This window comes from Cryptomeria japonica, chromosome 7, assembly GCF_030272615.1.
Source record: "Cryptomeria japonica chromosome 7, Sugi_1.0, whole genome shotgun sequence".
Classification (NCBI taxonomy): Eukaryota; Viridiplantae; Streptophyta; class Pinopsida; order Cupressales; family Cupressaceae; genus Cryptomeria; species Cryptomeria japonica.
In genome coordinates, this window is record NC_081411.1 from 628,622,406 (window position 1) to 628,635,242 (window position 12,837).

Here is a 12,837-nt window from a genome sequence, read left to right on the forward strand (position 1 = left end):
TTTTGTTATCAAACTTAGCTCTGGTAAGTCTGATCACATCATCATTCTTCACTCACTTTAGTATCGATACCTCTCCGATGGAGCATAAACTGGTAACTCCTCATGAATGCAACTCAACACAATCCAAACCCACTCTTCTTCATAAAACATTATAAATCTTTGGGACATTCTTGAATTTACTTTCTTCCATGCTGACATGCTTTGGTTTCAACATGAAATTGTCATCCAACAACTGGTTGTCACTAAATTATTCCATCTTCACATGGTTGTATTCATTCAAGGGTGAATGAATGTACATGCAAAAATCCTTAGTATGGATCACATGAATAGGAACACAAAAAAACACTCTAACTTTGTCAATGACAACAAGAATGTAAGGACATTTAAGGAACACATGCCTAGGCTTGTCCACAACATCAATAACCCTAGGTGTAGTCATTTTAACTTTATGAAGCTTAGGATTATAGAAAGAACTTGAAAATACTCAAAAATTTGACTGTTAGGGTTTGCATGCAATACCACTTTGAAAACCTTCTTTTCTCTTCAACTCTTTATCACTATTCAATGAATTGAATGAGATAAAAAATCAAGTGTTGTTTAAATAAACTTCTCATCCGCCCTAGTAGATCCACATTGAATGCACAAGTTTGGGTTTTAACAACATTAAACCATTCTGTTATATTAGAACACAATAATAGAAATTTGACCAAAAAGAAACACTATCAGTATCCAAGCATGTTCATATCACTATTAACCACTATGCTAAATATTTCAACATCATCACTTCACAAAGGATGTGAAAAGTCAACAATTTTAACTCCCCTTAAATCAATGCTTTCATTTAGTTTTTGGAAGATCCATCTATAACATCTTGAGGTATAGATCCATCCTTCACCTTTGTTGTTTACTTAATCTAAACTAGATCAACCTTCCTCTGAGGAGTAGGAGATCTCATATTCTCTCTTACAAAACCTAGCAATATGTTTTGGTTTGTTACAGTTATAAAATTTGCAGTACCATGATGCGAACTGTTTCCACCTTTTCTCATATTAAACTACACCAAATAGTCATGTGACAAAATTTGTTGCATGTGTAACAACAACCATAGAAGGATTGAGTATTCATAGCATTATTCATGAAACCAATCATCATCACTTTACTTCTTCATTCACTATCTTTATGATCAAATTTATTGCAAGTATAGAACTAACCATTAAATGGTTGAGAGTTCATATTATTGTACCTTGGAGGACTAAATAAATTCATTCTCATTCTACTCCTACATTTAGTAGCCTAATGTTCAACCTTTTTGCAACAACATCAGTTGCCACTAAAAGATTGAGAGTGCTTGGTTTGAGCAGTTTGATTAGGAGTCAATCTTGTGAAGTTCTTCTTGTTGTAGACATGTAAAATTATTCTTATTCATTTTTGTCTTCTTGGATTCATCATGTGCATTTTATTTTCACTTTTCATTTTTTACTTTAGTCTTATAACTTCCCCCCTTCTCAAAACGAAGGCCACCCTTTTCCTTTTTTGGTTTCTAATAATTGAGCACCCCATCAATCTGAATGTCATTTCCATCTTTGAGTTTCAAACCTCTTTCTATTTGTTCTTTTGTATCCTCCAATTATTTTATTAAAGAAATAATCTCTTCCTGAATTTTCCCAAACATGAATTGTACTTTATTGGGCCTAAAAACACCTTGAAAACTCATTGGAAACCAAAGTAGACTTAAAATGAATGATTTGCATTAAAAATTATAGAACCCTAAGAAGAGGAACTATTTGGGGTTGGGATAAAAATTTGACAACAATATGATGCCAATCAAACTCAAAATAAATTGATGCTAAATCAAAAATTTGCAAAAAAATCACCATTAGACTTCGGCTATCAAGTCTACCATCATACATATAGCATTAGAGTTACATATAAACACATGCACAATGGTCCTTAGAAGTATAAGAGGCATGACATAAAATATCACTAAAAGAAAATACCTATCAAGCATTAGCCATTAGGCTTGATGCAAATTTTCCACCAAAAGTGCATCAAAGAAAGAAGAACCTTGAAGTGTCAAAAAATAAACATGCAACACCACTTTTGCACTTCTTTGTTAGTGGTCAAGAGTGAAATGTGAAATAGGAATGAATTTGAAGTTTTTGGTGGTTCTTGAAATAATGAGAAACTCTGACACTTCATAGCTTATCCATTTCTGCTTAAACTTTCACCTAAAAGAAATTGAGGTCATCCATTAGGTCCTTTTGCAAGATGGAACTTCAATTTTGCATGCATCACACTTATTTCACCCAGATTAATGAATTAGTCCCCTTTACAAATAAAATGACATAGACAAAAGGCTAGGAACTAGGATTTATTTTTTGACCAAAAGAAGCTCTAACACAAACACTCAACCATTTTCATCATCTTTTGTCAACACTTCTACTAGGAATAAGAACAAATCATAGAGAAATGACAAGGCACAAAAGAGATATTAGAGCCAACAACCTAGGGAAGGAATTATGAATCTATCAGGAATTCAAATGGCTCCTAGAACTACCATCAATATTAATGAAGGTTCCTAGAACTAGGAAAAGTTATGATTGACCATAAATTGTATGTTTAAGACCAAATTTCCCAAAATTTGAAACACAAGTATCCATTAAGATATTCTACAATGTGGAAGAATCAAACAACCCCAAAACATAGTCAATTTTGAGTAATTAGCTAAAGGAAAGGGAGGAGAAACACATAACCAAAGGAAAACATTAACATTGTGATCCTCATGCATATCTTAGATTAATATTTACAAAGGATCATTAAATGAGCACAAAAAAGGGAAGGGAGTCAAGCCAAAAAAGGTATGATAGGATTGAGTACCAATATATCTAAACTAATAGTTGAAAGGATGCTTGTTAAGTAAGAGATAGGTTATGATAATGAAAAGGTTGGATTGTGAAAGTATAGGAATATGATGTGGAAATCAAATTGACAAAAATAGCTAGAGGTAGGGGAATTTGTAAGTTGGTTTCCAAGAATGAGTCTAAAAGAAAAGATGATCTTCCTCTTACACTTTGTGTAACTCTGAAGGATGAATGTTTCTCTAACATTTTTATTCCTTAACATATAGAGAGTTCCTAGCTCATAATTTAATAAAATAAAAGAGAAATAAAATCTAAAGTAACTAAATATGTCATTTGGGGTGACACTTTATAAGAGAGGTTTTGATGGAACATTCTTAAGTTGTACTGATAAAGAGAAATAGAATAACTTATTTGACAATTTTCATAAGGCTTGTAGAGTATATTCTTCTTCTTTAATGATAGCCCTTAACATCTAAGACAGTGTTACAATTAGCTAGACATGATCAAAGATTCTTACAAATGGGTAGTTAAATGTGAAAAGTGTACACAATTTGTTAAAAACCAAAATTATTAGCACTCCCTTTACGACCAATTATAATAGAAGAATCATTTCAACAATGGAGGATCAATTTTATTAGAACTATCAATCCCCATTAAAGTGCTAGGTGCACCAATATTCTAATTATGATTGACTATTTTACTACAATATAGGTTACAATAAATGAGAAGTTTGGATTATGAAAGTATAGGATTGCGATGTAAAATTGAATTGACAAAAATAGTTAGAGATAGGGGACTTTGTAAGTTGGTTGCCAAGAATGAGCCTAAAAGGGAAGATGATATTTCCCTCACACTTTATGTAACATTGAAAGGTGAATGTTTCTCTAAGATTTTTATTTCTTAACATTTAGGGAATTCCTAGTCCGTATTTCATTAAAATAAAAGAAAAAATATCAAATTTAGTAAGCAAATATGTCATTTAGGGTGACGACATATAAGAAAGGTTTATATGAAACATTCTTAAGTCATATTGATTAGGTTTATATGAAACATTCTTAAGTCATATTGATTAAGAGAATAAGAAAAAATTATTCAAAGAATCTTCACAAGGCTTTTAGAGGATATTCTTTTTCTTTAGTGATAGCTATTAAGATCTAAGGAAATGTTACTATTAGATAGGAATTTTTTAAAGATTCTACAAATTAGTAGCTAAATTTAAAAACATACAATTTTTTAACAAATAAAAAATGGTATAAATCCCTTTATGACCAATGATAATAGATTTTTTTTAAAAATAATAGAGGCTCAATTTTATTAGAATTATGAATCCTCACTCAAGTGCTAGGCAATACTAATATTGTAATTATAATTAAATATTTTACTAAGTAAGCAGAGACTAGTTTAATGAGAAAAATTACATCTAAAATGGTTTTTAACTTTATTAAATAAAATATCTTGGCTAGGTTCAAAGTTCTACAAGAGATTGTAGCTAATCCTATCTAACAAATTCTTCTTCTACTGAAATCTCCTTCTTTAGTTATGAACAATATATAACTTATCCCACTTCTTAAGTTATTATCCATAAACTTATTAAGTTATTATCCATAATGCAATTTCTATCTAGGAACCACACATATTTTTGAGATTCTTTTGTTAAGTTTCATGTGAAAAGTGGGTATTCCTTTGTACCTATAAAGGAATATTTAATATAATTATATCTTGACTTATTCAACTCAAATTTCTTCTTTCTACATTCAAATTCATAGTTTCCATGTTTTTCATGATACTGCCACTAGTTGCTTTGCTTTTCTGATCCACAAAACTTTTTCATCTTCCACTATTAGTTTGTGCTCATCTTTCTTCTACCATCCACTATTAGTTTGTGCTCACCTTTCTTCTACCATGTCCTCTATTTGTCAAATATTCCCCTTGAGATTTATTTGAGTGAGAGGAAGTGGATGTAGATTTTTCTTCAATTCTTATACTAGTCTAGAAAGCTTGCACTAGGCTCTCTATAGAATGTTTATACACTCTTTTGATATTGAATTGAACCTATGAACTCTATAAATTTGAAGGTGGTTAGATATTTATTTTCTTCAATGGCTATCATTAGTGGATCAAATTTTGGAGGAAGAGATCTAAAAAATAATTTACCACTTTTGCTCTGTGATAATCTCCCCTTGAGTTTTAAACTAAATTACAATGTCTTGATTCCTAATAATAAATTCTTGAATAAAGTCAACTTTTTTCATGTTTAAAATTTCAAACTATCTTCAAAAGGTTTGATTTTATACCAATCTTACTATATCATCCTTGGTAACAAATTTATATAATTTCCCACGTGTCCTTTAAAATCATCATACCACAATATGAGAAAATTTAAAATATCCAATACAAACAAGATGGTGAATAGAGATTGTTTTTCCTTCTTTTTGCATTCTTTCTGCTATTTTTATTGATTTACTATTAAGAAATTCAAGTTATTTTAATTAGCAAGTTCATTTTATCCCACTTCTACTGATTCCAAGTTTTGGGATATTTGTAGGTTCTTCATTTTTATGCTCCAATATTTATAGTTGTCACTAGTAAATAATGAAAGCTAGAATTTAAAAAAGTTGTCATTTGTCAATCTAATATTTTTTGGAAAGAGTTGCTATCCTATAGTTGCTACCTACATTAAAAAAAAATTGCAACCTATTTTGACACCAATTGAAAGATATTAAAAAATAGCACTAATACTATTAGAAGAGTTTTTCAAATGATACAAATCTGCAATAGATTTTATCGTTAACAATCAAAAAATAAATTATTACTCAAAACATAACTATTAGCAAAAATGAATTAAAGACTATTATTGTTGCATGATGAAAATTTATGTTTAGTGTTTTTAATAGAAAAGCATTCAACACAAATAAAGCATAGAGAGAGTTTATTATGAGCATGCAAACTAATTTGGGAAAGTACTCATACAAAATAGCTACATGGATGAAGTGAACAAAAACAAAATGAAAATTTAAGAAAATGCATTGATTTTGTATATACAAATTAGATTAAAATTGACCTTAAAACCTAACCCATGTTCCCATGCAACTGCTTAAGTGTATTTTATGCTTAAATTTAAATAATTGTAATGTTCCCATTCAAATTTTTAATTATGAGAAAATGATAATTTGGAATCTTTTCCTATTTTAATGGGGCAACTATTGTGTAGGAATTGAAAATAAGCTATAGAAAACATAAGTGAAAGAAAATAAAGAGTATCTCAATATTGCCAAAAATATTATGGGGCAACTATTGTGTAGGAATTGAAAATAAGCTAATAGAAAACATAAGTGAAAGAAAATAAAGAGTATCTCAATATTGCCAAAAATATTACTGGGTCCACAAATTAATGTTTGCTTTTAATTTTTCTTTTTCAAATTTTATTTATGTAGACTGTTTTTAATATTATTAATATAAATTAAATACAAATAGTTAAAAAAAAAGAAGAAAACTGAAACATGTGGCCACCAGTTTCACAAATAATTCTTAAATCGACCATTAGACAGTGGCATAGAGAGCTGCCCTATAAATACTCCACATGCAATGCCGTTTTATTATGCATTGAAAGCGGAACTATCGAAACCAACGAGGAAAATCTATCGAGCTGTCGATCATGCATGCCTCCAAAATGGTCCTGCTAATTAATTATTCAGTTCGTGTAAGATACATTGGCTACATATCCTTTTCTATAGAGACACATTAGCTGAATACCGATGAAATTTCAGATAAAAACTCAATTTTTACGGCTCCTCCAATCGAATAGCGGGTGTAGACGAAAATACAATTGACCAGACTCAATTTTAAAAATAGAGAGCACAAAATGGCGACAGGTCTGACAAAGTAGCAGATGAAATAAAGAAATGAATGGCTAATTAAGCAGAAAAGAAACAATAATTTAAAGAAAATGAAGGCGATGGAGGGCTCAATTGCAGTAATTGAACTAAATAAATTTTTCGAGTCCTACAGTATGTTTGGGGTAGTTGAAACAAAACTAAATAAATTAGCATTTTTGCGCTCCGGCCGATGCAGAGGAATTTTGGCGTGTTTAGCCGTTCCAAAACGGGACATTCATTACGGTGAAAAATTACGTTAATAGCGCACGTAATGATTAAAAGAATATCTTAGTATGGTGAGTCCAAAGTCAAACGTTCACATGGAAGGGAGGGCTACAACTGCTAGTTTCCCAAGGCTTTTCGAATCTACAAGCTGGCTTAGTTCGTGTCATTTCGAAAAGGAACTTTACATACCTTGTTTTGTCTTGGAAATAGTTCTCACTCTTTAATTAGTCTTGAAAATAGGGTTTATTAGTGGGGCGATTGAGTATTGGATCCATTCTTTATATTTGAAATTAGGGTATTTTAGGACAAGTTCTCATGGGATTGTTTAGCTTATTATGGATAACAGTTTATTAAAGAATAATTTGTGAAATTGATGATTTTGTAAATATTTAATTTTATTATTTATTTAAGTCATATAGTTTTTAAAGTCTATTTAGATATGTAGTAGATTTTTGAAATCATGATTTTAGATAAATATCTATTATATTATTTATTTTTTAATAGTCATCTTACCTTTTTTTTTTTGAGTAATAATGTCACACATTTTTTTACAACCAATATTTCGACACTTTTTTTAAAACAAATGGAAGGGAAGGGAAGAAATCCGACTACTTCAATCGAGAGATTGAGTTCACTTTAAAATACGGAAATAAGAGAGAAGAAAGACAGGAGATATAGGTAAGCGTCAGGGCTAGAAAGATCTTGTAAATATTTAATTTTATTATTTATTAAAGTCATATAATTTTTAAAGTCTTTTTAGATATGTAGTAAACAACTACTATATTATTTATTTTTTAACAGTCATCTTACTTTTTCTTTTAATAAAAATATCATGAAAAATTTTTACAACCAATATTTCGAAACTCTTTTTAAAACAAATGGAAGGGAAGGGAAGAAATCCAACTACTTCAATGGAGAGATTAAGTTCACTTTAAAATACGAAAAATAAGAGAAAAGAAAGACAGGAGATATAGGTAAGCGTCAGGGCTAGAAAGATTGTCTTCAAAGCAAACAGTTTTAAAAACTTCTTAATGTCAAATTTCACGTCAAAATCTTGCTGTGTTGCAACCATTTTTATTTGTTAAAGTATTATATTGCACGGGTATACGGGCTGAGCTTTGCCTTTGAACGCATGGGAACTTCACAATCTCTGATTCTTTCGCTTTTGCTTTGCTTTGGTGTCCTTTTCTGCATTATGTTAATATTCGAATAACCTGAAACCTTTCGGGATTTGAGTAGCCAGAGAACTTTCTTATATTATGCTAGAGGCACGAGAAAGGCAAAACACTTAAACAATGGAAATTTTGCAATACACAAAAAGGTTAGTCTGCACCATTTTGTAAGCTGGGTTTAGTCAATTTGTGATGTATTTCTATTTCAATTTTTCGCTTTATACGGAGAGAATTATTTCAACCTGCTGGCCATATACCTTTAGCTTTTCTTTTGAATTTTGATCTATGTTGCTCATTATGTTCTAAGTTCAAACAGGATATCGAAGCCGAGCTCGACGCCGACAGTGGATGGCTTGAGAGTGGTCCTTGTATTTTATCTCCTCCCCACCTTGCTTATTGTCCAAGCACAGAAAAGTTTTACTTTCAACCAATTCAATGCGTCAACCCTTTTATTGTTTGGTAATGCTTCAGTGCAGTCCAATGCCATCTCCCTCAATCAACCATCTGAATCTAGAATTGGCCGTGCCTTCTATCGACATCCCGTGCGTATGAAAGATCCTGGCTCTCTGAATTCTACTTTCTCTTTCAGCACAACTTTTGTGTTTAGCATTGTTCCTACTCCAGATTCACGAAGTGGGGCTGGGCTGGCGTTTTTAATGACGCCACACAGGTCTCCAGAGGGATTTTTAGCAGCTCAGTACCTTGGCTTGATTAGCAATTTATCAACTATGGGAAAGGAATCTAATCATCTGTTTGCAGTCGAGTTCGACACAATGAAGAACTCGGAATTGATGGATATCAACAACAATCACGTTGGTGTGGATCTCAACGACCTCATATCTGTAGACTCTAAGGCTGCGGGCTACTGGATTAACAGCAGCCATTTCCAGGAAATGGATCTCAAAAGCGGACAGAATATTCAAGCTTGGATTGATTATGACAATTTTCAAAACGAGCTCAAAATAACCATTGCGGCAGCTGGTCTTGATCGCCCACAAAAACCACTGTTATATATGAAAAATATATCCCTGTCCAACATTCTAGAATCAGAAATCTACGTTGGTTTCTCAGCAGCTACGGGACTCGCTTTTGAAGAGCATAACATCCTGGCCTGGAGCTTTAGTACAAACGGAACCGCTCCGCCCCTGAATACATCTAATCTTCCATCCTTTATACACAGAAAATCCAAGAGCTCAAACTCCAGACTGGTAGCTGGCATTAGCACAGCTTGCGTCGTCCTCATTTTGCTGGCGGTGGCAGCATCACTTGTTTGGTTGAAGAGAAAGCAGTACAGAGATCTTATCGAAGTATGGGAGGTGGAATATTGGCCTCACAGGTTTAAGTACAAGGACCTACATATCGCAACCAAGGGCTTCCGAGACGAACGGCTTTTGGGATCCGGAGGCTTCGGTCGAGTATACAGAGGAGTTCTTCCCTCAAACGGCTTCCAAGTAGCGGTGAAATGTATCCTTAGAGAAACCGATGAGGGGGTGAAAGAATTCATTGCAGAAATCTCTAGTCTTGGTCGCGTTCAACATCGAAATCTTGTGCAGATCAGAGGCTTCTGCAGGCGGAAGAAGCAGCTATTCATAGTGTATGACTACATGCCAAATGGGAGCCTGGACAAGATGATATTTGGAAAGCCAAAGAAAATGCTGGGTTGGGATCAGAGGTACAGAGTGATCAGAGATGTCGCTGCGGGTTTGTTGTATCTTCACGAAGAGTGGGAGCAATGCGTAGTGCACAGGGACATCAAGTCCAGCAATGTTTTGCTAGACTCGGAGCTGAATGGGAAGCTAGGGGATTTTGGGCTTGCCCGTCTGTACGAGCATAACCAAAGCTCACACACCACTCGTGTTGTAGGAACGCTAGGGTACATCGCACCGGAGTTCGTACAGATGGGAAAGGCGAGCCCCGCCACAGATGTGTTCAGCTTTGGTATTTTTATGTTGGAGGTTGCATGCGGAAGGAGACCTGTTGATCTTTCCCTCCAACCTGAACAAATAGTTATGGTGGACTGGGCGAGAGAGTTGCATGGCGCAGGTAGTCTCGTGGATGCAGCTGACCCAAATCTTTGTGGGCAATATGTTGAAGCTGAAATGCAAAGAGTACTGAAACTGGGGCTAATCTGTTCCAGTCCTCAGCCAGAAGGCAGGCTTGGTATGAGACAAGTTTTCCAAATACTCAACGAAGAAGCTCCAATACCAGGTTTTGAGTCTCCATCTTATTTGGATACGACTCCACACGGCAGTACTCGTAACTCTTTTCCATATTACAGTACCAGCACAGATGCTTCCATTTCCAAGTCAAACTAGCTTTCTGGCGGTGTCACTTTATTAGATCAATCTTTGTGTGGCTTCATGTTGCTATTGTAATTGTCTTTAGTCTAGAATGCTTACGGATGCAAGCATATAATTGTTGTCAGATTAGCTTCGAGTGTTTAGCATTTACACTGTTTCTACAGCTGATATCACTGTAATCCTATCCAGTATTAATCTCTGGCAAAGTAAAAATATGTATAAAAAATAGGTTAAAAAGTTTGACGAAGGGAAGGTTCAAGAGTTCACAAAGATAAGGTTTAAGAGTTTAAAAGGAGAGTGTTCAAGATTTAAAAAAGCTGACTACTTGTCAGGAAGTGTTGTTTTGATCATTGTTTTGATTATGAAATTCTTTCAGTTCATAAATTTTATAAAAAATATTGTTAATATATCTAAACAATTTTAAAATTTATTATTTAAAATTTATTTTATTATGTATTAATATTATAAATAAAATGTGAATCTATTATATATTAGAATAAATAATATTGTATTATTATATATAATTTATTTATTTATTTAATTTAGTCTGTTTGTCTTTTGTATTATGTTTTTCTATAGAAACAAAAAATAAAAAAGTGATACTTTCTATTGATTGTCAAGTCTATGAAGGACAAGGGGTATGGTATTCATGTTCAACGGGGGACAAGCCCTCAACTAATTTCCTATCACAAATAGGATATGTACTCTTTCACAATTTTGTCTTTCATGTTGATGCCCTATCCAATGTTTTGAATGAAATGTTTCATTGTGGCATAGCCCTATGAAGACATCCTGGGATTGCACTAGTGCATGCACTATTCCATTTCTTTACCAATTTTATTTTTATTGGTTCTAAACTTATGCATTCACACGTCTCCTTTCTTACACATATTTTGTGCATTCTCTTATGAGTAGATATGTCATAGTTTAAATTGTTAAAAATTCTTTTTTTCATCAAATTATTTATGTTGTTTCAAAAAATCAATATCTCTTAACCATATTTATGATCTCATATTTCCTTCTAAAGCCCCTAGTTTGGATGCAAAGTAGAGAGAGAATATTGGGAGAAAGACTAATGACCTAAGTGACAAAGCCATGGACAAAGGGTCTAAAAAAGACTATCCAACCGTGCAACATAGAGTTCAACACAATGGAGATAGCACAAGAAAATGACCAACAAACATGAGGCTTTATTGATTTCACAATTTGCAACATTACATTACATTACATGTCTTCATATGTGGAATGTCTAGGGCTCATAGACATGCAGAAGGGCATTACTGGATATTATAATGGGCTCACTGACCTGAATACAATCCAAGGATTGGTGGATTGGAAAACACCCATTCTAAATATCTATCTATTAAGAGTAATTTGACTACCATGGATTGGTTATGAAATTATCTTAAATACATTTCTCCAACTCTAGAAAAGGTTTGCATTAGCCTTAAGGGTTCACAAACCCATGATATGGTGGAATGTGAAGGCCGGCCTTAAAACAGAAGATGATGCTCCATGAAAGAAGATAATGTGATATAGATCATGGGAAAGGTTCATCTTGGACCCAAAAATGTCTTCAATGACGTTTCATTTAGCTCACACATTTTGAAAATACTCCAAAAACTCAAGAAGTTCCAATTAGGGCCTGAATGGTCTAATAATTAATTTGGATGTAACTTCATAGAGTGATAAATTCCTAATGATGAATACAAATCACAAGATTTCTGGATATGATGTAGATGACTTCATGCTAAATGTAAATCCAAGTCAACAAGGCCTAAGAAGATGTTGTGGTAGAAAATGTTGAGAAAGCAACAAACTAAATACAAGAAAACACTTGTTTTTGGTTGATGCAAGATTTTTCTTATAACCATCAATGCTCCTACATTAGACACCTGGGGTTGGAAAGAAAAGCGAGCCTCTCACTTTGAAGGGATGGAGGGTCTGCCTTAGATTGAGAAATCTATGTTGAATTTTCTATTGGCTTGTCTTTCCACTTCACTAGATACTTCCAATACTATTTTCTCATAGTGATCCTGTTGGGAAATATATTGTTAGTGTTCACATAAATTAATAACATGAATTGTTATCACAAATCACATAGCTATTACGGATGTAAGAATAGTTATTTGTTGAAGTATGTTTGCTTGTATCTAGAATTGTTAGAAAAACTCATTATAATTAGGAAATTCATTTAGAAGGTTTCCTATAAAATAGGACGTTAGAATCCTATAAATCTATAATCTGTATTGAACGAAAATATACAAGGAGGAGGACGTTTTATTTGTTTATTATTCTTGCCTCAGTTTCCTCTGTCCATATCTCTATTATGGTATCAGAGCATAGCATGATCAGGGTGGTCGCTTAGTCTAGAACCGTCATTTGGTGTGGAAATCAGCAAGAG

General features: G+C 33.1%; 1 protein-coding gene across 1 annotated transcript; it reads left to right on the plus strand.

Annotated features, from left to right (window-relative positions):
- Window positions 1–8,256: 8,256 nt before the first annotated feature.
- On the plus strand, window positions 8,257–10,482 carry LOC131032621 (L-type lectin-domain containing receptor kinase SIT2-like). Its single transcript, XM_057963638.1, has 2 exons — window positions 8,257–8,282; window positions 8,450–10,482. Exons 1-2 carry the CDS (start codon window positions 8,257–8,259, stop codon window positions 10,446–10,448), a joined length of 2,025 nt encoding a protein of 674 aa, XP_057819621.1. The 3' UTR covers window positions 10,449–10,482.
- The last annotated feature ends 2,355 nt before the right edge of the window (window positions 10,483–12,837 follow it).

Coding starts and splice junctions, on each gene's coding strand:
- LOC131032621 (XM_057963638.1), top strand. CDS start 8,257: ATGGAAATTTTGCAATACACAAAAAG. Junction 8,283..8,449: donor ATTTTGCAATACACAAAAAG/GTTAGTCTGCAC, acceptor AAGTTCAAACAG/GATATCGAAGCCGAGCTCGA.